The sequence below is a fragment of the Carassius carassius genome, chromosome 29, assembly GCF_963082965.1.
Source record: "Carassius carassius chromosome 29, fCarCar2.1, whole genome shotgun sequence".
In the NCBI taxonomy this organism is placed as follows: Eukaryota; Metazoa; Chordata; class Actinopteri; order Cypriniformes; family Cyprinidae; genus Carassius; species Carassius carassius.
The window spans coordinates 8,268,388-8,295,798 of record NC_081783.1 but is presented as its reverse complement, the minus strand read 5'-3'; the positions used below and the strand labels follow the sequence as shown (position 1 = coordinate 8,295,798).

At 36.8% G+C, this 27,411-nt stretch overlaps 1 protein-coding gene across 6 annotated transcripts in view; it reads left to right on the top strand.

The window, feature by feature from the left end:
* The window catches only part of gria1a (glutamate receptor, ionotropic, AMPA 1a), a 73,064-nt gene extending 50,366 nt beyond the window's left edge, over window positions 1-22,698 (top strand). Inside the window, exons 12-16 of one of the 6 annotated variants that reach the window (XR_009424521.1) lie at window positions 9,086-9,284; window positions 9,364-9,611; window positions 15,790-15,932; window positions 18,502-18,636; window positions 21,178-21,315. Coding sequence is in view for 2 of the 6 variants with exons in the window: in XM_059515751.1 (XP_059371734.1) it covers window positions 9,086-9,284; window positions 9,364-9,611; window positions 16,393-16,507; window positions 18,502-18,636; window positions 21,178-21,345 (865 nt within the window). In the remaining 4 variants the exon portion in view is untranslated. Of the gene's footprint in view, window positions 1-9,085; window positions 9,285-9,363; window positions 9,612-15,789; window positions 15,933-16,392; window positions 16,508-18,501; window positions 18,637-21,177 lie in introns of those variants that run through there. The other 5 variants (XR_009424522.1, XR_009424523.1, XM_059515751.1 and 2 more) reach the window with 5 other exon arrangements.
* The last annotated feature ends 4,713 nt before the right edge of the window (window positions 22,699-27,411 follow it).

The following is a 27,411-nucleotide window of genomic DNA, read 5'->3' as shown; positions in this document are numbered from 1 at the left end:
AAACTACAGTAACCACAAATTTAACATAGTTTCAATATAGTAATTATAGTTTAGTATTTGTAATTAAACTATACAAATGGTAGACTAACATATCATTCAAAATTGGCTGCTATTACCATACAGTATATAAAAAACCTTACTACTCAGGCCTATTGGTAAATTGCTGCTAAAAACTGCAGGAAGTATATAAATCTAAACATTATTTAAATGTCAAAACACTGCACATAAATACTTTTCTTTCTTCTTTTCTACTTTTACAAATGATCAATAACTACGTTAAATGATTACACAGGTCGAAATGTTTTACTTCACTTTTTTACAGCTTTGGAATCTAAACTGTGAATTGATAAGAATTTAAATCAATAAGCAGAATCAAAATTGTAATGGATAAAATTAAATCAGTACACAACCCTAGCCACATGTTGTGAAGTTCACTGATTTATGAGCATTTTATGAACACTGATCACTACAAGCTAATCAGTGTATTCAGTAGGTTGCATTAGTGGCATAAGGTATTGTAAGTATACAGCAAAGTGACAATAAAACTTTACTTTTGTACTTTAAACTTACATAAAACCCTGTCTTTACAACTTTAACTTGTAGTGGAGTAGTATTTGACCAGTAGTATTTGTACTTTCACTCACGTAATGAAGTTGTGTAGTTTGTTACTGTCCACTAGGGCTGTCACTTTTAGTTCGAAAATCGATTGCACAATCGATCGGACCAACCAAAAAAAGTTTTGAAAGTGAAAATAGGGAATCGATTTTAACCAAATATGTACACTATTAATTTTAAAAGAATTAAACAATTAAAAAATAACAAAACTCACAAACAAGCAGAAAAAGAAAATAAAGAATTCCGAAAGTGCAGTATGCCTTGCGAAAGCTAGACAGAAAATACCAGCAATTTTACGCGCCTATAAGACCCAGTGACGTCGAAAGCAACCTCTTATGCTGCGTTCACACCAAACAATAGAGCGTCTGGCGTCTGGCGCGAATGATTTCAATGTTAAGTCAATGTAAAGATGCGTTTACGCGCGTCTGGAGGTCTCGCAGCGCGAATGAGGCATTTAGCGCGGCGCAGTAGACGCGAATTCGCCTCATTCGCGCATCTATTTACAGGAGATGCTGAGTTATGAAAAGGAGCCACCATTGCCAGCTGACAGCGACTGGCTTTTGTGATGGAAAATTGGCAGTAATACCCCCACCTTGCGCAGCTGGCAATGAAGTGAGTGTCCCTGGGACATCAGTGTGGTCGGACCGCGTCTTCTCAACAGCTGGACATATAGTGAATAAAAAATGCTCTCCTCTGGACCCCGAAAATGTTGAACGACTTGTTTTCCTGTCCAATAAATTTGTAATGGCCTTAGCCTTTTTGCACATTTCATTATGCCTGCCTAGTGCCACCTAGCCTAAGTGTCGGTTACGTTCAATAAAAAACACACATGGCTTGTTCTCAAGTCCATTTAAAGTTTTATTTTTTTAACAGTTGTTTGAAATGGATTGAATCATTATTTAAAATAATCTTGGATTTTTCCTCCCCTCTGCATATATATTTTTTCGAGAATGTTGCACTCCTGTTGCTGTTTGTTATTCTGCACGAAACTTCATGCCAATAAATAAGAAATATTGCTGACTTGGGCATTTCCAGTGCTCTCTTTACGTTCGTCCATTATTTGGCGTTGAAGAAGGAAACGTCTTTTTTTTAGACATGGAAAATCGATTTTACAATCGATTCAATGAACACTTATGTCTTAAAAATCAAAAAAGATTTTTTCACAAAAGTGACAGCCCTACTCCACCTGTGTGATTTAAAAGAAAACAGTCATCCTTGTGGCGTGGCTGACACAGAAGTGCCTACATTTTTTTTTTTTTTTTTGCATACAAATATTATTCTTGTCGCTTCATAATGTTACGGTTGAACCACTGATGGCAGATGGACTATTCTGACGACACTTTTCATACTTTTCTGGACCTCGACAGTGTATTTTACTTGGCAGTCTAAGGGACAGTCACAAGCCTCCTGGTTTTCATCCAAAATATTTTAAATTATGTTATAAAGATGAACAAAGCTTTTACGAGTTTGGAATGACATGGGGATAAGTGTTTAATGACAACATTTTCATTTTTGGGTGGAGTATCCAGGTTAATAAATGCTGTAGACGTATTGTTCAAATATATATATATTAGGGGTGTAACGGTACGTGTATTCGGTACAGGGCTTTCGGTATGGTGCACGTGTGTACCGAATGACGGAATGCAATATTTTGTGCGTGGAACATAAGTAGGCTAGTAGTGAACATAAGTCTCAGCTGCGTGGCGTGTCCGTTTTTAATTCGGCTCCCATGTTAACAGGTTAGAGCTTGCAGACTGCCTGCGTGAGACGTGCATCTCAGGCGCGGAAAACGCGTGCATACTAGAAATAGAACCGACGCCTATTTTTCACGCGACACGCAAGCATGTTGGAAGCGTTTCCAGGCAAAATAGAATAGGAAAATATGTTTATATGTAATTTTGTACACAAATACATATTAATTCATGACACTTTGATGTTTGAAAGTCTATAGGTTGACATAAATTCAGATATAAATGTATTTTAAAAAATAAATTAATAATTATCAAATATTGCACCTGTCAAACATAGTCTATTTTGCCGTCAATACTGCTGACGGTGTCCTTTATCAGTAGGCTTTATTTTTATGCTCAACATGAAGTATAGATATTGTCATCTACAGCAGCAGGCACGGCACGGTTCTGGTGAAGCAGGCCTACAAGCTGGGATTGGTAATGCTGCACTGTAATCATAGTTATTTATTTATATTTTTCATTATATTTTATTATATGATATTGGTTTGAGACTGAGAGTATTTTATTTAGTGGAGAACTTTGCAGCAGTATTTTATTTCTTATTCTTTTTTTATTTTATATATATTTTATTAAAAAGTATTTTTAAAAAAGTGTATAGTAATAAACAACCTGCAGTTTAATGTTTGCATTTCTTTCCCTTACTGTACAGAAAATGAACCGAACCGTGACTTTAAAACCGAGGTACGTACCGAACCGTGATTTTTGCGTACCGTTACACCCCTAATATATATTACCAGGGGCGTCATGCATTCATGATTTTTGAGGGGTCACATTTGGGGGGGGGGGGGGGTCAGGAGTATAAGTCATTCTACGAAAGCACTGTATAACTGATATAGGCTTATTTTTTTATTATTTTTTTTCCTTTTTATTCAAAACAATTCCAAACATGCTTAATATATCAGGAAATATCTCGTTTCTCAAATATGTGTAGGTAAACACGTTTTGCACCTTTATAGATTGTTATTTGATCAATATATGGAAATGTAGTGTAATCTATTAACTACACATAAAAACCTGACTTTTTACTTAAGTGCCATATCATGCCATAAAATATTTTAATACGACTGAATTTGCATTTAATGTAAATTTTAATAACAATATTGTAAGATACTTATTTTAACACTTTCATTTTACAGAGAGTAAAGAACATTTACATTATCAAAAAACATTTTCATTCAGTCTAGCCAGAATTCAGGCACTCTCAAAAACTCCCATTAAATTCACTGAAGCACTTTACATTATGAAACGAATATCTTACTTACATTCGTACGCACATCTGCACTTTTTGTTGTTTCTGATGAGAGAATTCGCTAAATAATTCAGTCAGCGAGCAAGTGAACAAAACACCGCGTTTCAGTAATGACTCTTCTGGACGTCTCTCATTGGCCATTGCATCCATAAGCGCAACAGAATCGTTTCTGATTGGTTATCATGAAGCGTTGTACGAACGCGTCTGTCTCTGGCTCAGCGCCAGCCAGCGAACGCAGATTTGAATTTAGCAGCTGATGCTGTGCACTGAACGATCTAATCACACCGCTGTGATTGTATCAAATATATAAAAAATATTATTCTGCAATTTTTTTTTTTTTTTCGTTTGGAAGCTGCATTTAAAATCCACTTGGCTCAGAAATCTGAGGGGGCACGTGCCCCCTCACTTTGAATGCGCACGACGCCTCTGTATATTACTATATATACTGCTTATAGTTTATGTTAATTAATGCAATGATTAATTTTAACAAATGAAAGCTTATTTTAAAGTGTTACCGACATGTTAGATATACAGTTTTGTCATCTCCTTTACATCCTTGGCAGTAAAAGAGCATTTCTGTGTGGGACTTTGGTAGAGACAGTTCAAGGTTTACAATAACAGATATTTAATTCAATGACAGAGACAGATGAAAAGAGAAAACATGAAGCAGACAAACAGTGGGCTTCTGCGTGTTGCACAGACGTATGCTGGCCGTAGACGAGGTTCAGTCAGCTCAGCGTCGACTGAAAGCTGCTCTGTGACAAAACCCATCTCAGCTGCGTGTTTGGAAGGAAGAGAGTGCTGCCATGGCAACGCTGAAAGACATGGGTGTTTCCTCTGGAGTGGCACAGCTCACAGTTTGAGAGCAATGCTGAGTGACTACCACCATCCGTGTGTGTGTGTGTGAGGCAGCTTTAGCCTACATTATAGGGACCAAATGTCCTGAGAAGAATAACAAAACCTGATGTTACCTACAGGGAAACAGCCAGAGGAGGAATTTTGCTTAATAAACATACAAAGTAAAGAAAATGTAAAAGATGAAAATGTGTGAGGGATAGATTTTGATATAGAAAATGTCATTGACAAGTCAATGAAATGTACGCTATGCATTTAAACCTGTTTTATGTGCTCTATTAGTGTGTGTAAAGTCACAAGGACACATGGCTTTCTTTACAGATTGGTTGCTCTGATTTATCAGTGGGTGATTTGTGTTTTATAAATGAATACTTGTCTAATGCTGGTTCTGGATGTGTGTGTGTGTGTGTGTGTGTGTGTGTGTGTGTGTGTGTGTGTGTGTGTGTGTGTGTGTGTGTGTGTGTGTGTGTGTGTGTGTGTGTTTGTGTGCAGAGGAAGTCGATATCTGTGCCACCTTCAGTATTGAGTTATCTTGAACAGGGCAGTGCAGAAGATTATGGCTATAATTTATATAACATGGTAAGGTAGCTTTATCTCAGAAATGGATTTCTTAAGACTCTGAGCCAAGCTTGTTTTAAAAAGATCTGTGAGATTTATGAAATTAAAAGTGCGCAAATAAACCACAGCAGTTTCATACAGAGTCACATACACCTGCTTGAGAAATGAGCATATTATACAGACATTAGGGAAATCTCTCAGTTTTTCACTCGTTTAATTGCAGTCGTTTGCTGTCAACACCATTTGCATAATCGTCTCATTCCATACATGCAGAGTTTAAATACTGACCTCGTGAGGAAGAAGAGGAAGCGGTGTTGATTTAAACACGGAGAGATTTTGACATGTGGCAAGGAATGAGATCAGTGTGTCAGCTTCACACTGCTCAAAAGGTGCCTTGCAAAAGCTGTCAAACAACATCAGAGCTGTGAGCTCCAGTTCCCTCCACCAGCTTTGAATTTCTGTTGCCTCAGCCTCTTGTGCACATTTTGCCTATGGTATATTTTCAGAGTTTGACTTGGGGGGTTTCATAGGCCGCTGATGTCTTGCATGGGTTTAGGAATGATCTGAAAACTGGGAGGGAGACATCAACATTATTAGCTTGGCTCCTGAATATTAATTAAGTGATAAAATGATTTGCCTAAAATGCAAATACTTTAAGTGGGCATAGGCTATATAAGGATTACCATGCATTAATTGTGTTTTCATTCATTCTGCTGATAAAGCAGAATGAGCGTAAAGCATTTATTTATTTTTTTGCTTTGTGGTCGAGCAAAGCTTTTTAAATATATGATTATTGCTCAAAAACTGTGGGTCCCTGTATCTCTGTATAAATGTGCTTATGTAAATCAAGAGAATATTATGTAAAAAAAATAATAGATGTTAAAATTTTATTTAAAAAATACATTCAAATATGAATATATAAAAAATATATGAATTTTATTTCTAATATTTTAATCATCATATCTTTTAATTATTATGTAACATGCAAAAGTTTATTGTTACCAGTGTTATTTTAGTATAATTTATAGTATTTATCATGATTCTAAATGACCTTTTTTATATTTTCAGTTTAATTTTAATTTTGCTTTAAGGTTTAGTAATTGTATGCGTTTGTCATTTTTGGTTTCTATCTTATTAAATATTTCAATTTAGCTTTAATCTTTTTTTTTTTCAGTTTTAGTAAATTTAGTGCCTCAGCTTAAACACAATTTTTTCTTTTATCTGCAAAAGCTAAATTTCTACTGTTTACATTTTTTGGTTTAAGTTCATATCTAGATATCTTTTAGACATAAAATCATTTTTCATTTATTTCATTTCATTGTTTGTCAGCGTAATGTAAGTGTAAGATGTCACGTTTACTGTGTGCAGCATTCTTCAGTGTTTCAATTATCAAGCACTTATTAAATCACAATATGGAGACTACTGAAATTTACATTATTTAGTATTGAATCATCCATTTCATTTTCTCAGATAAATGTACTTCAGTATGCGTTTGCATCTGATTATCTTGTTATTTGGCTGTGGTAAATATGGCATGCTGTATTTGTCAGAATATGTATCGTGTATTTAAGGGTAATTAGCTAATATGAAATATGAGACTGAATAAATAGCAGACACAACACATCAGCATCTTCATTAGACCATTTTAGCACTAACTCAACACACTTCAACAGGTCCTGTCATGAATCATTTTCATGGTGTAGCCTGGTCACACTGAATATTGATTTACCAGCGTCATAACATTATAATACTGCTGTGTACTAAACCATTCAGCGAATAAATTTCCCATCTTACAGGTGCTTACATATCTTTCTGTACACAGCTATATTTGTAAACACATTTCACACAATGAAAATGAAAAATAGTCTCAGCTTTATTAATTAATGTCAATAGGCCTGTTGACTATCCAGGTCACCCCCTATCAAGGTGGATTCACCATGTACACAGTTAACCCTGGTCTTTACTCCAGCAGAGAGAGAAGATTATGCCGCCCGGCTGCCAGGAACTCAGGGGAGAGTGGCCTTGGTTTTGTTTAAGCCTTCTAGGACTGCAGGTAGACCTTCTAGAACTCCCTCAGAGATGTTAAACTGATCTCATATGCCTGCCTGAGCTTCATTCAGGTCATGTGATTAGAGCCCAACCTCAAAAGTCTGGTTTAAAAAATATCCTTGTTGCATGGTGTTCTGGATTCAGGATTTGGCCAGGGGTGAAATTGTTCTTTTTTTTTTAACTCTTGTGAAATTTGAATTTGTGACCAGCGATATCTCAGTCCAGCCCTTGAAGGATTAAATCAAATATTCGTTATGCTCTTACTCTTGAATACACATTTATTCGCTCTTTTGACATTCACTGCACATTCACAGGGTTGACAGGTTCTTGCCTTTTCATATTTCTGTTTGTTGCCATCTCGCCAGCCTTTCATCTCGCCGGGTTCCGCCTCCCTCCCAGCTTAAATGATTAAACCGTGCGTTTGTTTTTGTTTACGTGTTTTATCTGAGCAGCTTTTCCTGTTCCACCACACATATCGAACAACTACTTTCCCTGAAACCTTTTACACACACCATTTCTTGTTGTATGCTGCTTAGACTCACTTGAGCAAGAGAGGGATTCCTTGGGGATCCTTGGAGATTTGGGCAAATCTGTTTTTTTTTGTTTTTGTTTTTTCACTTTTTTCATTATTATCGGTTGAAGTACAATTACAGTGGCAGCTGAGTGCTCTCATCACCATGAATCCCTGGCAATTAATATACATATTCATTTAACATACTGGCAACTTTCTAAAAGTGAGATTAATGCACTGCTGGTAAGTCGCATTGCCTTATCTCGTTTCAGCACATTTCACTAAGAGTTTATAGCTGAGTGGAGACAGAGCAGTGTATCAAACAGACTAGACCTCTGACCACTGTAAGCATCAATGTGTGCATGAAGAAGCTACATGCAGGCCAGAGTTTGTAAAACAGTTAGGATGTAGAAAATGTTCAGTGCTCCTCGGAATGAGATTTGATTTTTTGAATGAATACACCTGATAAACTAATAATGGATCTCCAATTGAGCTTGTGATTTCCATTAGTTTCTCTGAATTGTTTTAGCAAAACAGATACAAAATATTCAGCTCTTCTTGAATAAAATCCTTGCTAATAAACTTATAATTATGTTCAGATTATGGCTGATAACCATTAAATGACTGAAATGGTTGATTTCTGAAGGAAAGTGACTGTGAAGACTGGAGTAATGGCTGATAAAAATTCAGCACAGGAATACATTTTAAATTGTAAAAGTATTTCAAAATATGGCTATTTTACTGTAGTTTTGATCAAATAAATTCAAATTTTCAAATATTGTGCCAAACCCAAACTTTTGAACTGTAGTGCAAAAAAAAAATAAAAAAATAAAAATAATGATAAATAAAAATAAATAAAAATAAAATATTTTTTGTAAATGCTTTATAAGTGAATTTAGACTATAGTGTTAAATATATATTACAGAATAATGGATATACATTTCAACATTTCATGTTGCACAGTAGAGCTATTGTTGTATCTGAAATCTGTATAATTATAAATAAATAAATATGTTTTCTATTGATGTATTGTTTGTTAGAATAGGACAATACTATTGGAACTTTTAAAAAATCTGGACGCTGAGGGTGCAAAAAAATCTCAATATTGAGAAAGTTGCCTTTAAATTTGTCCAAATTAAGTTCTTAGCAATGCATATTACTAATTAAAAATTACATTTTGATATATTTATGGTAGGAAATTTACAAAATATCTTCATGCAACATATTTTTTACTTAATATCCTAATTATTATTGGCATAAAAGCAAAATTAATTTTGAGCCATACAATGTATTGTTGGCTATTGCTACAAATATACCTGTGCTACTTATGACCGGTTTTGTGGTCCAGTCTCACATATTTGAAAACCAAGAGTGTGTTTTGTTCTATATATTTTCTTTAAGATCAATACTACTTGATTTAATAATATGCATATGTTTATGTGTACACAAGTTTACTTATTGAAGCAACTATATATGTATTTCATTGTGTTTCCACAGGTCTCTCTCTGGCCGTATCGTGGGTGGTGTGTGGTGGTTCTTTACTCTGATCATCATCTCCTCATACACAGCCAACCTAGCTGCTTTTCTCACAGTAGAGAGGATGGTGTCACCCATCGAGAGTGCAGAGGATCTGGCCAAACAGACTGAGATTGCTTACGGTACTCTAGATGCCGGCTCCACCAAAGAGTTCTTCAGGGTAAGATTAGACATGAAGTGTTAACCTTAAAAAATCGTATTTGTAAATGTATAATATTTCACTCTCTTTCCTCATTTAGAGGTCAAAGATTGCAGTCTTTGAGAAGATGTGGTCTTATATGAAGTCTGCAGACCCCTCAGTGTTTGTGAAAACCACAGATGAAGGAGTTATACGGGTGAGGAAATCCAAAGGGAAGTATGCCTACCTGCTGGAGTCCACCATGAACGAGTACATCGAGCAGCGCAAACCCTGTGACACTATGAAGGTCGGAGGAAACCTGGACTCCAAAGGCTACGGCATCGCCACCCCCAAAGGATCCCCTCTCAGGTAAAGCCAGCTGTCCACTGTATGCTAACTGTGTGGATTTAACCATTGCCAAACTAACTTCTGATGGTGATTCAGTTGTGGTAGAGGCTGGATACGGTCCTAAAGGGGTTATGGGGTAGTATCCATTTTCATTCTGCATTTCGTAAACTTGTAAGCCAGTCCTGTGTACTAGGTTATGAAGGACACAGCAGACTAATGCAATCTGGCATACTTTACTGAATCTTTACAGCATTACTCTATCACTGCAGTCCTGCCATCTAAATCAGCTCTTTAAAATGCCAAGTGTGCTTGAGTACACTGCATAGTCTATATGTGCTCTTCTCCATCATTTGATGAATTTATGCTGACACGATTGCAGGCAAATATTGCTGAGTGTTGCAAACAAGACACATTCTATAATAAGCTTAATTCACATGGAAAAACAATGCATTTGTGCTGAGAATGACTCACTGCGCAGCACCAAATTTAACACCTGGATTACAGGTGGTTTATGAATAAGACGCAGGCTTTTGCCAAAGTGATGTGGCTGTTCAGTAAACTTGCCTTCTTTCTCGTTTTTTGAAAGATTTTTTTTATTGGCTATACGTGACATAATTAAATAAGCCATCCTTTGAACCAAGGGCAAGGGTGGAAGTACTGTACTAAGCAGCCTCTGCTATAACAGAACATGCTGTTGTGTGGGTGTACATACTTGTGTGTGGAGCTGTTCAAAATCCTTCCCGTACCTCATGTTGCTTGAAGGGGTTTTCAGCACACTCCACCAGAAGTGCTGGCATAAGAAACAGTAAAATGATGCACCCTCTTCAGAAGCTCTTTAGGAAACACGTGTGTTCGCCGTCTTTTCATTAAACTGTAGTTCCGCTCAACAGAGCCAATTGAGATGGCGACAGGCTCTTTGAAGCTTTAGGTTCACCGAATGCTAATTTCACTTTCTCTCCTCCTTCATTATGAATTACAAAAGCTTTCTTCTCACAGACTGACTTGCACATGAGAGAAATTGGGCAATCAGTTGTTATTCTTATGCAAGCCACTTCTGAAGATGAATGTTGACATTAACACCTTTCTTTTATATTCTCTGCAATATAAGGTGAACGGTTGTAATTTCAGTTGTTTGCCACCATCATTAACGTCACATTTATTGTGCTTGAACATACCCATCTGACTAATACCCCATGGCCCACATGATATTACATTCATTGCAGTGCAAAAAGCCTCACAAGGGCAATTTGGAGCTGTTGAAATAACCTCAATAACTCCATCTCTTTCTAATAAGATAAGCTCCTTGGGGAAACGACCTCATAGCAATTGTAGAGTCATTTTTTGGGTCACCTTATAGCAAAGGGGGGAGAGCGTGGATGGAGTGGGAGAGAGACATCGGATACAAGATGTAAATGAATGACTTCCATCTTGCCACCTAGGGCAGGACTCAAATTAAATTTAATACTAGCTAGCCATTACTGTGACAGCAAGAGTGAAAGAGGCTTGGAAATTAATTCATGAATGTGTTTAGGGCTGGACGATTAATCGAAAAGTAATCAAAACCAAAATTCATAACCTCTAACCGACGTAATTTCCCCATGTCGGTTATTTAGGTTTTTTTAATCCTGTTAACACTTCCCCATTAAAAGCATACTACTGCGTGTGTAGCCACATGACTCTGCTCTCATAAAAGCAAAATAAGGAGGTGAACGCCGGTTCAACACATACTGATGGCGCGTGAGCGGTGAGCCTTGCGTCTTCAGTAAACTTTGTCAGTTGTATTTGTTTTATGGTTTGGACATTCAAGTGATTAGATGATCGGATGTGTATTATTATATTGAGCTACCATGTTCACGCAGCTGCATTGTGGCACGAACACTCATATAAACAGTAGATGTGAAGATCGCGCGCACAGAGGAACACAGAAACTAGTTGTCAGCGCTGTCCTGTGGTTTATCACTAAAGTAGCTTAGAATCTCAAAACTTATTACAGCATGTTTGTGTGCAGCGCACATGAAGCACAAGCACGTGCACAGAGAATAGTGGTCGGCGGTCGCGCTGTGGGTTCCCGGTTTGTGTCCGTTCTCGGACTGTTCTGTGTATTTTAACTGTAGAAAAGGTTGTTCCGAGTCGAAACTACGATACAGAAAACTACATCAGTATATCATCATAAACGCAGCCGTTTTTGTCTTACGTGAACATAAACAGATGAGAAAGAAAACACACATGTACAGTATTTTTGCTTAAAGAGACAACAGCCTGATAAACGCGCTGCCTGTCATTAATGTTAATCAAAGAACAAAAGAAAATCATTCACTGATCTTGACTGAATATATTTAATAACTTTACTTGATTAATCTTTATTTTATTTATAAAAAGAAAACTATGCAGTATTTTTAAACTTTTAATTACAGTTTATGTACATGAAATTTTGTTTAGTTGTATTTATTTATGATATTGCTAATTGATTTGTTTGTTCCTATCTTATTACTGACCGTTTACTTGTCTTTGACACTTTCATATTTGAAATTGATATTAATCTAGTTGTTTTTGCTATGGTATTTTTTTAATCACAGGCAAAATTCCTCTTGCAGTGTTTTGTAGGCTGCTGATTTTTGCTCGTTATTCAGCTGCAATAGAATGCTTTGTAAAAATGTTGGAGATCTAAATATTTGACTTAATTTTTTTTATATTGGATTTTTTTATCTTGTTGGATTCAAAACTAGGAATCGATAGTAAGAAATGTTGAGAACATAGATAAAATAACTGCTGATAGTCAATCATATTTACAGTACAAACCTTGTCAGTGAACTATGAGGGCAAAAAAACAAAACAGAAACAAAATAATCGTTCATTAATCGTAATCGAGGTAAAATTTTAAATTTTCAAATCAAGTTTTGATTTTAGGCCATAATCGTCCAGCCCAAAATGTGTTTCTGTCTCTAGTGAGTTACCAGCTGTGCAGTGTATATCTAATTTTGAGAGAGAGCGACTCCCATACTGACACGTGTTTACATGTACCGGTAAATGCTATATGGGCATCTGCTGTGCGACTTCATCACGTGGAAGCAAAGGGGAGAATTTGATCTCTCTGTCAAAATTGGTAGACACTGAGAATCTTATGTGTAAATCTAGACTGAGTAATGATTTGCTGAACTAACCATGTGCTGCAGTTGTCAAAATGTACCATAATGCTCCAAGCATTATCACTCAATTTAGCTTTTTTTTGGCCGCAATGTTTTTACACTGTCAATTAACTATTATTTATAGACATCTGGCACTTATTAAATATTGTTAGGTGTAAAAATATTAAAATTGTAAATGTAATTTAATGTAAAACAACATTTAAATTACATTTTAAAGCATCTTCTTGGTCAATGTAAAATCTCGGGTAACAGGACAAAAAAATGGATGTGAGATCTGTGCATGAGCCATTACTATGTAAATGTAGCTTTAATGACACTGATCAGAGCCTTTAATAGAGATCTTTTTACACCTCACTATCCGATGTGTTACGGTCTGCTAGCCTCATCATGCTTTAATACACAAAGTCCTAACTAAGATGAAGTTAATTAACCTTTGGAACTTGCTTTACTTTTTACTTCACTTTGGGCCCTATTATACACCTGGTGCAATGCGGCACAAGTGTTTTTGCTAGTTTCAGCCTGACGCAGTTGTCATTTTCCCATCCTGCGCACGTTGTTTAAATAGCAAATGCATTTGCGCCCATTTGTGCGCTCATGATTGTGCCGGTCTAAAAAAGATGTGTGTTCAGGTGCATTGTTGGCACGTTGCTATTTTGAGAAACTGAAAATAGACTGCACCATAGACCTGATCTAAAGTCTAAAGTCAATGGCACAATATTTTTTGTTATTTAAAGAGCATGTTAATAAAAAAATGCACCTCTGGGCGGGTCCACAACGCACGTTCACTTTGCTTATTACACACAGGGACGCACAGCAGCACATCAACATGCCTAATATTTACAAATAAAGGATTACAGTGTAAAACAATATTATTGTGTAGGCTACATAAATATAAAAATGTCATACATGTAATAAGGTATAGTCTTTGCATGTATCAGAATTAGAATAGGGACAACCCTTTTAGACTGCGCACTGGGAGCGCCTACCATTTTTCCCGTCATTATACTTGCAAAAGAGGATTCGGAAATGCCCTAAGTGCACCTGCACCATGCGCTTTAGACCAGTGGTTCTCAATTCCAGTCCTCGCAACCCCCTGCTCTGCACATTTGTTATGTCTCTCTTTGTTAACACACCTGATTCAGATAATCAGCTCATTAGAAGTGAGCTCCGTGCATGAACTGTGTTCCGATTGACATGGTCCCTACACAGTGTTCATTGCTCCCTACTCCCTGAGCTGGGGAAATCTGTTGAAGTTTACTTCACTTCGGAACATTCAGTCATGGATTTGCGCTGCGCAATGTCTTCACACACAGACAAGTGTGATATCATATACCTCTGCAAATAAATACAATTTAAATTCACATCTCACACACTTCAATGCACTTTGAATGGAACCTATATGTTCCTGTGATGTACACCTCGCAGGGCACCTACGTTCGAATAGACCAAATGTCTGATGTAATAAGAGAGACATACAAAATGTGCAGAGCGGGGGGTGTAAGGACTGGGATTGAGAACCGCTGCTTTAGACCATGCGCTTAGATCGTTAAAATAGGGCCATTTGTGTTTTATGGGTTAATTTACTGACTGAAGAAATAATCAGTTGTTTTGGTGCATTTCGACAGCTGTTCCACATTTTCCCTGTCTTATCTCCAATTGATACCTTAAATCGGTTTGTTTTGCATTCAAGATGCGACAGCCCTAAAGACTGATGTGTGTGGCCTTTTATCTCTATCCATCTGTCCCCATTCTCTTAGTTTAGTCTATAAAATCATCTCACCCAAAGCACTGCCACCTTCTGAAGCAAATGCTCATCAAACTGAATGTAGCTGTTTGTTCCTCATTCCTGAGACACTCTCTGACTTCTTTCTGTCTGGTACTTCTGGGATTAGAAAGAATTCCTGGGTTTTATCAAGCCAGACAATCACTTTCCTACACATACAGAACTGCACACGACATTTGCTCGCGGCGCAGATTGGCCAGTCGGTTACATGGGTCGTGAGGAGATGTACGGTTGTGAACTGTATGGGGTGTTCAAGACCTGAGAATGAAAAGAGATGAAGAGATAGACGCTTAAGATGTGGTTCCACATATCAGTCATGTAGGGAACAGGGAATAAAATAAAAAAATTAAAATCATCTGCTGTCATGTTGGTCAAGTAATGGTATTGCTTCTTTGAAGCTTAGACAGCTTTAGTATAATGTTCATGCTGCTCTTTTCAAAACAATGAAAGTAAATGGTGACCAAGCTCCAAAACTGACAAAAAAAATGTAATCCATGTAACGTGCATCTAATGAATTTGTTCATTCAAGAATATTGTGCTAGTTTACTGCAACGATGGTGATGTGAACTTGACATACTTTTGAAAATCCAGCATTTAGTTGATCCTGATAAGCTTATTGTCACAATTTTAAACACAGGTGCTTGCTTCTAGTTTTGAGAGCTGTAGTTCAAACCATTTGCACAAATTAGATTTTATGACAACGCACAACTTCTGAAGGCTTGGAATATAGTGCAAATTATGAACTACTGTTTGTATTTCGACAGTCCTTGGTCACCATTTGCTTCCATTATGTCCGTGAACATTCTGCCCAACATATCCTTCTGTACTTGACGAATCAAGGATAAAAAGATTTTGGTCTAGGTGTGAGTTTTTATCTCTTTAAGAATTAATCTAATGTCTCCAAGCTATTGTTTTCAATTCACATTGTTACATTCCCCAAAAGCAAAGAAGCAAAAGTGGACACTTAACACTAAAGACATCTTTTTTTTCTCCTCCTCTTATCTCCTCTTATAAAGAAGTCTTGTTCCTGGCTTTATAAAACCTGTCTTTCACAAAGGCCACTTACAAAAGCATTGTTTTCCATTAATACACGTTAACATACTTTATATACAGACTCGAAGCAAAACCACTGCGAATGCTATGTATTTAACATTCCAGCCTACATAGAGCAGTGGCTGTTGTGTTCAAACCTGTTCTCCCATCACGCTGTCTCTGAAATGGTTTATCTGGGCTGACACTGACCAAAATATTATTTCGTTATCGTTTCAAGAAACCCAGTAAACCTGGCAGTGTTAAAACTGAATGAACAAGGCCTGTTGGACAAATTGAAAAACAAATGGTGGTACGACAAGGGAGAGTGTGGCAGCGGAGGAGGTGATTCCAAGGTCAGCCCCAATGTGACAAACCCAGCGGGTAAAACCACCACTACCATGGGGGGTAACCAGCAACTCACACCGACCAAACACTCTAGACCTAAGCAATCAGGCCTAAACTGAGCTTACTACTAGCATATCTTGGCTGATTAATAAATAGAAAGTACTTTTTTAACAAATTATGGCATATCATGGCAATGGGTCAATAATAGCTGACCACGTTCACGTTATTCCAAGCAGAGTGTTTGCGGTCTGCTGGTTACCCAAAGTGATATAATAATACACATCTTGCAGCAGGGAGCAAGGAAGCATCGCTAGATGGAGTATTAACCCATATCACTTTTACAATGAACTAACATGTTTCTGATATGTGTTCAGTCAATTAAAAAAGAAAAAGAAACAGAACAGTTGAGTTGATATTGATGGGTATGTGATTAATGTGTACTGAATAACATAAAATAACATAGATAATGTTATTTATGTTATTTTCCTGGTTGAAGAATCCCAGTTAACCTAGCGGTGTTGAAACTCAGTGAGCAAGCCGTCTTAGACAAACTGAAAAACAAATGGTGGTACGATAAGGGGGAGTGTGGAAGCAAGGACTCCGGAAGAAAGGTCAGTTCACATATTTGGTCCTGCTCTGTTCCCTTCAGTTTAGCCCTCTCAGTACCCTTCCAGAACGTTCAGTTAGGAATCTGGACATGGGCGGCTCTTACTCTCTCTCCAGGGTTGTATTCTTTAATTTGGGAAGCAAGAGGACACATTTTGGTAGTAGAGACTGCATTTTTGCTTTATTCAAATTTTATTACATTTTGTGTGAAAACATGTTATGCTGATTTGGTGCTAAAGAAACATAATATCAATTTTGAAAAAAGATATGCTGCTTCATATTTATTTTATTTTTGTCATTTTTTAAAAACCATTAACAAAGAACTTAATGCAACTGCAACATTTTCCAACAATTAATCTAAATTCAAATATATAAAATATAATAAACATAATAATAATATCAGACAGACAGATAGATAGACTCTGATACATTTGTGGTCTGTACATATATTATGACTATAAAAAAACAAGATTCTTTGAAGAATAGAAAGTTTACAAAAAAAGTCTGTTCAAAATAGATTTATTTCAAATAGAAATCTTTTGTACCATTATAAAAGTCACTTTTATGATAAATTGAATGCATCCTTGCTGTAAAAAAGTATCAGTTGAAGAGGTAGTATATTAGTATACTAACATGGTTAAATAGATGTTTTTTGTTGTTGTTTGTTTGTTTGTTTGTTTTTTGATTGCTGACAGTTTTTTTTCCATTTACCTTTTGCATATATCTACACACCTCAAATCTGATACATTTTATATTATTAATTCAAGTGTAAATAATAGTATGTCTAGCTCTAGGAGCCGTGAAGAGAAAGGCCATTATTATAGACTGGATGACTCACTGTATAATACACTCACTTTGTTTAAAATAGCCTGGTGGTCTGAATGGAGCTCTGGAGAGAGACTGGTCATGTTGCTCTGATCATCCGTAAGAGTCAAGCCTCCCTTGTGGTCCTCAGCCTCTGTGTTCTCCCTCATGTGTGCCCTTGGAGTGTGCATGTATTTGGATGCAAACCCAGTGGACAGCTGTCTGTGCTGTCATAGGCCCCGGCCGATACACACCCCCACGCACCAAACCCGCCCGCATGGCACACACAGACGACACCACACCTCTCTTAAATGCCTTTCTTAGAGAACCAGTTCCACACCAAGACTGTTATTATATCACCTTTGATTAATTAACCTAAGATTGATGACCTGGGCTGCATGGGCGCCAACCACTAATATCGTAATTTGCAGCTATGATATTGTATGTGATCGTTTAGTAGCTTGTAAATTAGTGAAGATTCTAATTAGCAGGTTGAAAAATTAGTTGAAGGTGAACACAGACTGGCTGTGTTAGTGCATGAGTGCATGTTCGTAATTGTAAATTAAATGTAACATTAAAATTTCATGTTCCTAATTTCAAATTAAATTTGACGATTTAAATTTCAAATAACAATTTGTGCAATATTTTACCCATAGTAGTTACCAGTCATTTTTATGTTATTGTATTAACATTTATATAATTGTATGTACTAGTTAATATTATAATAGCATTTGGTATTAATGTTGAATGATATTATAAGTATTTAATACTAGTATTTATTATGACAATTATATTAGTTACATAAGTTAACATAATATGATTTTTCATAATGAATATTTCTTTATGAATAACATATAAGCAATAATGCAAGTTCAGCAGTACAAAAAAAAAAAAAGATTGTTTTAGCAAAACAGAAAATAAACATTTATATTCATCAATATTCATGATATTTTATACTCAGAGGAGCAGGAACATTTTAGGTAAATGATTATAGCATTTGGTGCCACAGTGTTTCTTGCACTTTATTCAAGATAGTTCTCATTTTAGCATTTTAGCTTTTATATGTTTAGACGTTTGGATGAATGCATAAATGTGTGTATGTAATGTATAGGCATGCTTCTATTGTCTTTGTCCCTGTGAATTTGTTAGTTTTATCCAGTAATTCTCATCTAAGACATTTTTCCTTCTCCTGTAGGACAAGACCAGTGCTCTTAGCCTCAGCAATGTGGCTGGGGTTTTCTACATTTTGATCGGCGGTCTGGGTCTGGCCATGCTGGTGGCCCTGGTGGAGTTCTGCTACAAGTCCAGAACAGAGTCCCACAGAATGAAGGTGTCCACGCGGGCCGCTCAGGCCTTTCACTGCACCGCCTTAGACAGCAGCTACACTGAGCTGCAGAGTTACGGCCTGTACGGTGCCGACACTGTTAAGATATAAAGCACTCTGGGGTAGGAACCTTGAGTACTGCGGAGAACTAGGCCACATCCTGCCCACGTAGCAGCCTGACCTGCCCCCCATCTAACAATCGCCAGATTCAAAGCTTCTGCTGCCCACTTTCAGTATCATCCGTTTCTCCACACCTCTTCTTTTTCTGTCTCTTACAATTCTATTTTAATAGTAGGGCTGTCAAAAATTTAAATTAATAAAGCATTAATTATAAAATAATTTAAATATTTTAATATGATTATTTAATAATGCTAATAATGCTAAAATGTCCCAAAATGTAATATATAATTAAATTTAATAGACAATATTTGTTTTAATATTCATTGTAATTAAATTAATATATTAAAAATATTTTATTTTTATTTTTTTTATTGATTGTTAGTGTATGCAAACATGCAGACTACATCTTGACAGCCCTATTCAATACTCCTAATTTAATCTCTCATTATATCTTTCTCTCCCTTTATTTCCTGTTGTCCGCTACCCGCTCTGTCCATAGACTAGAGCTTTGTTTATACACATCGTGTCTCTGTTCATTCATGAAACAGAGCAAGTGTTCCCCGGAGACACTGCAGGTCTCTGTTTTCCACCATGACTCCAGAAATAGTCCGTCTAGACTCATGATTATGCATCAGTCAGCTTGTGTGCTCCTTTATACAATAAGACCCATGTCAGATTACCTAATGTACTTTTGCTAATGCGTAGTTGATTAAAAGTATCTATCATAAACAAGCAATCTACAGGCCAACGGAAGCCTGTTTCCACAGTGGAATAAAAATAATAATAATAATTTAAACAAGGTAATTGTGACTTTTTAAAAGAAAATTCTGTCTTTTTTCTCTGAATTCTGAATTTACATCTTACATCTATTTTTTATCCTATGGCAAAAACAAGCTTCCCTAATGGGCCAGAGTGACAAATCAAAGAAACCCCATTGCAAAAAAGGTCCCCAATAAATGTAATCCGTTGCACATATAGATACTTCAGTGTGATTTTTGTAACAAGTATCTTTATGACAGGCAATTACCCAAAGTAGGATTTGTAACAAGTTTAGCTGGGTATTACACACTTGTGTAATATTATAATAGCAAAGATTAATATAGATTTGCTTTGTTAATTCAATTGACAGGAGTCACATTTCACAGCTGTCCATTTTTCATATCAGGCAAGCAAGAATCTGAGTCATTATGGGCAAACTAATTAGTCTGCATCAGGCGTATAACTTCATTCCCCAACGCGCTGAAGTGTAGGGCAATGAAATCATTCCTAGATTGGAAAAAAATGTGATTTAAAGGGACACATCATTAGCCTTGGTTTCAGGCCCACTAGCTGCGACTACAATAGCGGATTGCTCTTCACAACTGCAGCAATAAAACGATGACATTTCTCACTTCCACTACTCTGTAGCAAATTAAGCTCTTGTTACATGCCTATCAAGACTGTTTATTGTCTACCCACGTCAGAGATGCTTTACAGTGTCAGCTTTGGTTTTGAGGGCCTAAATACAGTGGTCCTGGGGGGCACAATGCAACAGCATTAGCCAAGCAATTAAAACTTGACAACACAACAGCATGAGCCCACAACACATATTTAATGCAAATACGGGTCCGTCAAACAACATGCTACATGCTACCCTAAACCTAACCGATTTTAACAAATTTAAATGTAAACAGTGCATTTGTTGAAGGAATGCCATTTTAGCTTGTTTCTACACTGAATAAAAATGGTACAGGATTTACATTGAAACAACGTGACGTAATTGCTATTAAATTTTGGAAATATTTAAAAAAGAAACTGAAATTTTTAAGTAGAAAGGCCAAAATAGTATATTCTTGTAAAACATACTCCAATGCTTTTTATTTACAAATGAAAAAAAAAACTCAATTACTTGATCATGTTTAAAAAGTATTACAGTTTGACCCAGTTTTATGCTGAATTGTATGTATAGGTACGTTTTTGGAGTTTTGTACAAATGTAGGTAGGAAGGCATGTTTTTCCAATGAGCACATGTTGTGGAATTGGTAGATTGGTAAAGCTTATGTTGTTATTTAATAGCAATATGGCTAATATTGGATTGTTTTCCAAAATGCATCACTATCAGAAAAGTTTCATTAGTGTTTCATCTGTTTGCTTTGCTAAAGGCATTGTGTTGTGCACCCCCCCCCCCCCCCCCCCCGAGCCACCATGCTGATCAAATAAAATCAGGAAACCCAAAAGATAGAAATCTGTTGGCATAGGCCTGCAGATTAGTTCTCTTCACAAATGTTGTCTAACTGATTATCCAATCATCACATGGCAAAACATTTTATGTGCATACTCCATTAGGCAGATGCTTAAATCATCTTTTACTGTCTCCTACTAAAATTGAGCAACAGTCCTGCACGTATTTCTGTATTACTGTCTAACGCTGTTGTGTCTCCATCCCAGCAATCCATCAATGACGCCATGCGCTGCTCCTCGCTGACCAGGATGAGCGGGAACGGGAGCGGTGGGGAGAATGGGCGGATTGTCACACATGACTTCCCCAAAGCTGTGCAGACGCTGCCGTGCATGAGCCACGCGGCCAGCATGGGCCTGGGAGCCTCTGGCATGTGACCATCTTGACGGAGCGTCACGCATCACATGTAACGCATGGACCTCCCGTTCACCTGCCATCTGCCCCTATGTCTGTCTGCCCGCCCGCAACAGACGCACCGTACTGCCAAAATGCACTCGAAGACTCTTCTCAGTGAATAGCCACCAATAAAACTCTTTTCTAAAGAAAAACAAAACATCAAAAAAAAAAGTGCTGCAATAACAAGCCTGTGGGACTCTTTGGGAAAAATAGTGTTCGTTTATGTCATGAATTCAGAAAACAAAAAAGAGAAGTCTTGTGTCCGATTCGACACTCGCGCTGTGCCAATATTATAAACCTGTTTACTTCTGTCTGAGTGTGCAATATTTTAGTTCATATCAGTGTTCGGCAATGTTGTCTTTAACTTGACTTTCTTTACAAAGATTAGCTCACAGAGATGTTTTTTTTTTTTGCACAAATATGTTCTATGAAATGACAAAAAGCTAGTTAATTTTCCTTATACTTACTAGAAAAGAGTTAGAGTAAGCTAACGAGCAAGATCTTACACATTTACAGTATATGGATCCAATGCCCCGTAAACAACATTGCTTATTTCTCTCAGCTACTCTGTGTATTGAACAAACATATCAGCTCATTTAACGACCTGTCCATAGTGTAAATACTCCAATGTGAATCTGAAACCGAGTGAGGGAGAAATTTGATTTGTTGTCGATCGGTAGAGCATTGCGGAACTGAACTGAACTGATTATCTTGCTCTGTGATTTCCCACCTCATGGACCTTGCATAGCTGCTACGCCTTGTTTTAGGCGCCATACCTCATCAGAGACCTGGGAGCGAGCGGCCACCTGTTTTGATTGCCACTTCATTTGGAGCTCTCATAGGACAGAGTCAAATTTGACCTCAGTTATGGGCAAATGTGCTTTAATGAGCTAGTGTGTCCCCAACGCAAACTATCAGTTCTCATTAACGTGAAACCAATGAGAATACATTAAGAAAAGTTCATTCAAATGGTGTTGTTTTAACAAAAAGGATACTTTGAAAAAGGAATATCCAGAGATTTCCGCCAAATCTAAATGCCCATCATTCAGTTTCTTCACATCCCTTGCCACATTTGGCTAATTTGATCATTCTAAAAGAGTGTAGCACTCTCGGTTTACTGCATTTAAAATCTATTCAGCAGATTTTCCCCTACAGTCCATGTAGAAATTGTCAAACATTCTATGTGGGCCTACATGGAACACGCCTTAAAGGGATAGTTCACCCAAAAATGAAAATTCTGTCATTTACTCACCCACACACATTGTTCCAAATAGCACCCATATAAAATTTTATGAGGTGTGCACAAAAAAAAATATTTTCCATATTTTATATGTCAATTACAGGTCGTACAGGTTTGGAACAACGTTAGGGTGAATAGATAACAGATTTTTAATGATTGAGTCAACCATAAATTGTTTTCTTGTAAGAGAACTAACAAAGAAAAAAGTGAGAACATCTACAGGAACCAAATACTGGTGAAACATAGGCTGTTCTGTGCGGTATACACACTGTGCGACAAGGCTCCTGAAGAGATGGTGTTTGTGGAGAAATCATTGATCGGCAACGGGAGCCAAGCTGACCTTTCTGAGCTCTTGGCTTCTTCACTGCAGGCTTTCAGAACATGGCTTCCAGCTCAACTTAAACAGCTCTACCTATTCAGCCTTCCCCTGCACACTGCCATTGTACTGCAAAACATGACAAACTGTGTGGCCATCGAAACTCGCTTCTATTTTTCTGCATTTTTCTTTCCATTTTCTTGATGTGTTTTATTAGGCACAGAACACTGCAGTCCTTTATGGCCTCATGTGAGAGCAGTATTTTATAAGCAGTAAAAGATTTGTAAAGTTCAAGTGAGAAATTTAACATTTATACCGCTGTGAGATTTTGAAGAGTTGATTGAACTAGTGTTTTACACATTGCTGACGTAATGTTACTCGGATATTCTCACTGATAAGGACGTTGATTTTGATTAGTTAAGAGAGAAATGGAGTCTTTGTGTTTCTGCTTTAAATGTTGATTTTTTTGGGGGGGTATTTCAATCCAGAAATGATACTCGCCTATTTCTTGATTCCTCAATCTTGAACATTTTATTTGGTATATTTTTTGTTTGTTTTATTTCATTGTTTTATTTTATCATTTTTTTATCATAAAAGAGAGATGTGGTTGAATCAAATTTAGTGGAAAATACATTCAATCAATAATAAATAAAACTTTTCTAACCACAGTCACCAAGAGCTGGGTCACTGCTTTTCAACCATGGGAAATTTTTCATATTTTAGTCATTCTTTTGTAACAAACACTTGTGCTTTACGTGTGACTTTTTTTTATTATTATTATTTTTTTTATTAAATTGAAGAACAATTTTTATTGCTATCAATACTATTTTTATATGAATAATAATTGCTAAAAGTAGAGTGATCATTTATTCATTACTTTCTATTCATTACTTGATAAGTGGCCATCTCTGACAGATTGGTGTTTAATGTATTTCCAGCTGTAGATCTCTAGAGCTTGACTCACTGTACAGGTACAGAGTGTACAGAGTGTACACTGTACAGAGTGTTTTAATTACCTACAGGTGCATCCCACACATAATCACTGGCGTTTAACCAGTCGGCACATGTTGCCTCAAACCCATTCCTTTTTGGAATTATTAATTCTTTAATCTTTGTCAATTTGAGCTCCCCTGCAGAAACAATGGGAGGAGTTAATTGGGACGCCCAATGGCTCTAATTACGGAGATGTTAACAGAATGTTAACAAAATGTAGAACCAAGAAACAGGTGTTTTTTCCCTGTTTTTATTCCCCATTTGGTCTGATGCCATACATTGCATTTCAAGTCTCATCACGGCATGCATGGAAATCTAAACCATTTGAATTATCAAGCATGAAGTAAAACTGCAATGTCACATCTGTAGCCAATATTATTCATATCTCTGTGCTGAAACTTTAAATGTCTCTTTCAGTTCCTTCAGTAAACATCCTCAACCTCACATGGAGATGCAGTGTGTAATAACAGAAAGTTGTTGTTTTCTTTCTTTAAGATTTGTGCTCCAGAGACTCCTTTGTGACATTCTGTCAAGATGATTTGTTAGATGAAGTGTAATTCCACACAAGATAGGCAACCTTCTGTTGTGACTGAATTTTCTTTTTGCATATCAGGTTTATAATCAGTTCTGTTCTGTTTCCAAGTAGGACAGTTTAGTCTGAAAGCTTGCACACTGTGTAAAGTGTCAGATGTGGCATTTTCAGCATAGTCCTGTTAATCCGCCGTGACACTGGAGAAAATGGATCATTTATTCATGAGAAGCTGTAGTCAAGCAATGAAATCTGGGTTTGTCTTATTTCCCCAGAGATGGGTGACACAAGTTAACCTCCTTAACTCCCATGATCTTCCAGAACATCATTATTTTCTTAAGTGAAGGTTTTGCTCTGGGCCACAGAATTTCTTTTTATAGGGTATTAAGTGTTCATGTTACTGGCAGGTGTTTTGCTGTTGTTTGCATCACATCGCCAAAAAAGTTAAGAAAAGATATGAAACGATTCCATGAATTCATGATTTCACAATATGAAACGATATTGAAAACAGTTCAATTAAGTTAATATTCAAGTCACATTTGCACATTTAAGTCAGAAATATAACACATTGCATCACAAATAAATGTTTGTTACAGAAAGTTGAGTGATTCATACCAATCTGATCACTGATCCTTATATAAAGATTACGGATCTGATATTATCTCTATTATAGATCAGGGCCCGGTTCCCCAAAACGTTCTTATCGCCAAGTAGTTCTTAACCTATTCCTTAACTTCTCTCTTAACCTTATGGCACGATTCCCGACACGTTCGTACGCTAAGTATATCTTCTGTAAGTCACACTTTCGTAAGGTTGGTCTGGACCATTCGTAGCTCTCTCTTAGCCTTGTTTGAGCTCAAGACGCTATACAGCAGTTTTTAAAAATCAGCGCAGCGCAGTACAAGTCAAACTATGGTATGTTGACAATGTTGTGGCTCAACAATGATTTTATGTTATGGACATTTTAAGACTCATAATAAATTATGTTCGCAATGGATACAGGCCTATTTATGAAGTTGACTTTATGTGGTTACAGAACTAATAAGGTGGTAATTAGCCTAGGCTTTTTCGTAATGTAATTAAAGCGAATTGGCAATCATTTTATGATAATTAAAATCTGGCAAACAATTTGGCCCTAAATGGCTAAGATCTATAAATGGGTAAGCATGGTGGTGTCCAGTAAGCGACCAACTATGGCAGCGATCCAACATGACCTTGTATTGAATCAAAGACGGCGCCAGCCGCGGAGCCGTTTAGTCCATGTCAATTTTTTTATTCGGCAAAACATAAGCCCTTTTGACATTTTGCCTGACGTAGCTACTAATTTAGCACCTTCACTCGGCACAGCACTCTTGTAACCAGTGTTGGGGAGTAACTAGTTACATGTAACGGCGTTACGTAATTTAATTACAAAATTATTGTAACTGTAATTAGTTACAGTTACTACGAAAAAATGAGTAATTAAATTACAGTTACTTATGACATTTTTAACGATTACAAAGGGGATTACATTTGAATATTTACACACATCCACATACAGATTTAACTGATTTCTTTCCCAAATTGCACTGACTATTCTGAGACATACCGCCCTAATAATTTCCGGGATGCGGAAATACAGTCATTCATAAAAACGAAATGCCTAACGCGGACGGAATATGCCACATTTTGGATGACTAAATCAAAAGTAGGTCAGTAGCCTACACTTGAATCAAAACATGACATGGACTAGTGTCTGTGAATATTAAGCCCCAAAAATGCAATATATGACTTGCACATTCTGCGTGTCTGTGGAAATCAGGCGCGGACTGGACACCGGGAGAACCGGGACAATTCCCGGTAGCCTGGCAGCCGATTTTGCCCCACTATTTAATATCATTATTGTATAATTGCCTGCCGAATGTACTAAAGCGATCATTTGCGAATCCGCCATTTGATAATTAAATCTCTAATAAGTCATGAAGTGTTAGTCATGACTCGCGCGCTCTCCGCGCTCTCCGAGCCTCCGCCAAACGGTTCAGTCTGGATCAGACTCAGAGTAATCAATGCGAGAGAGAGAGAATAGAGTGGAGTGTGGAAGCGCACAGCTGAAGCAGAGAAGCAGAACTACTGTTCAGGGTTTCAGGTCAGTTTCATCTGTAAAGATGCTTTTTTGTCTTTGTTTTTTTATTTATTTAATCAAGCAGCAGCACGTTGCTCATCAGTCATCACTCAAAATACTATATAAAGGCCATCATTATTATCAGTTGTAATGTTACAGTAGGTATTTAGCTGAAAAAAATCCTATTTTTTCATAGGTTTAGGGGGAGGTACGACAGACAACCCTTACGAAAATTAACATTTTAATATTTAACTATAAATCCAGAGAAAATGGTTACTATTGTTTAACTGTGGTAACCAAAAATGTAAAATTATTTTACAAATGTATTTATTTAAAAATAAATACAAATCCATTTGCAAAAAAAAACAAAAACAAAACAAGGTTATTTTACTTTTATATAGGCTAATAAAAGCATGTTTAACTTTTGTAAGGGAAAAACATGACTCATGTACAGTATTAGGATTTTTCTATAAAGATATTGTATTGTAGAGTATTGTATTGTAAAGTATAGTTTTGTTCAATCTTGAGTATTAAAGTCATGAGAGAGATGGATAACAGGGCAAAATAAAGAGACAGAAGAGAAAAATGGAAGTGAAGGTGCAGTTCATGAGAGAACTTTTAATTATTTTGCATGTCCCCAAATTAAAGATTTAAACCTTTTTTATGTCAGGTCCATACAAAAAATAGTTTTGTCCATGAATTTGTTTGTATGAGTTTGAATTTTCCAGTCTGAATTTTTTTCCCAGTCCGCCCCTCCTGTAAATTAATGGCAAAGACATGGTTTCATTTACTACACATAGGCCTACTGAAGCTCGCAGTGTTTTCAACCTCTGCTGCCTCAGTATAGGAGTACACGAGCACATAAACA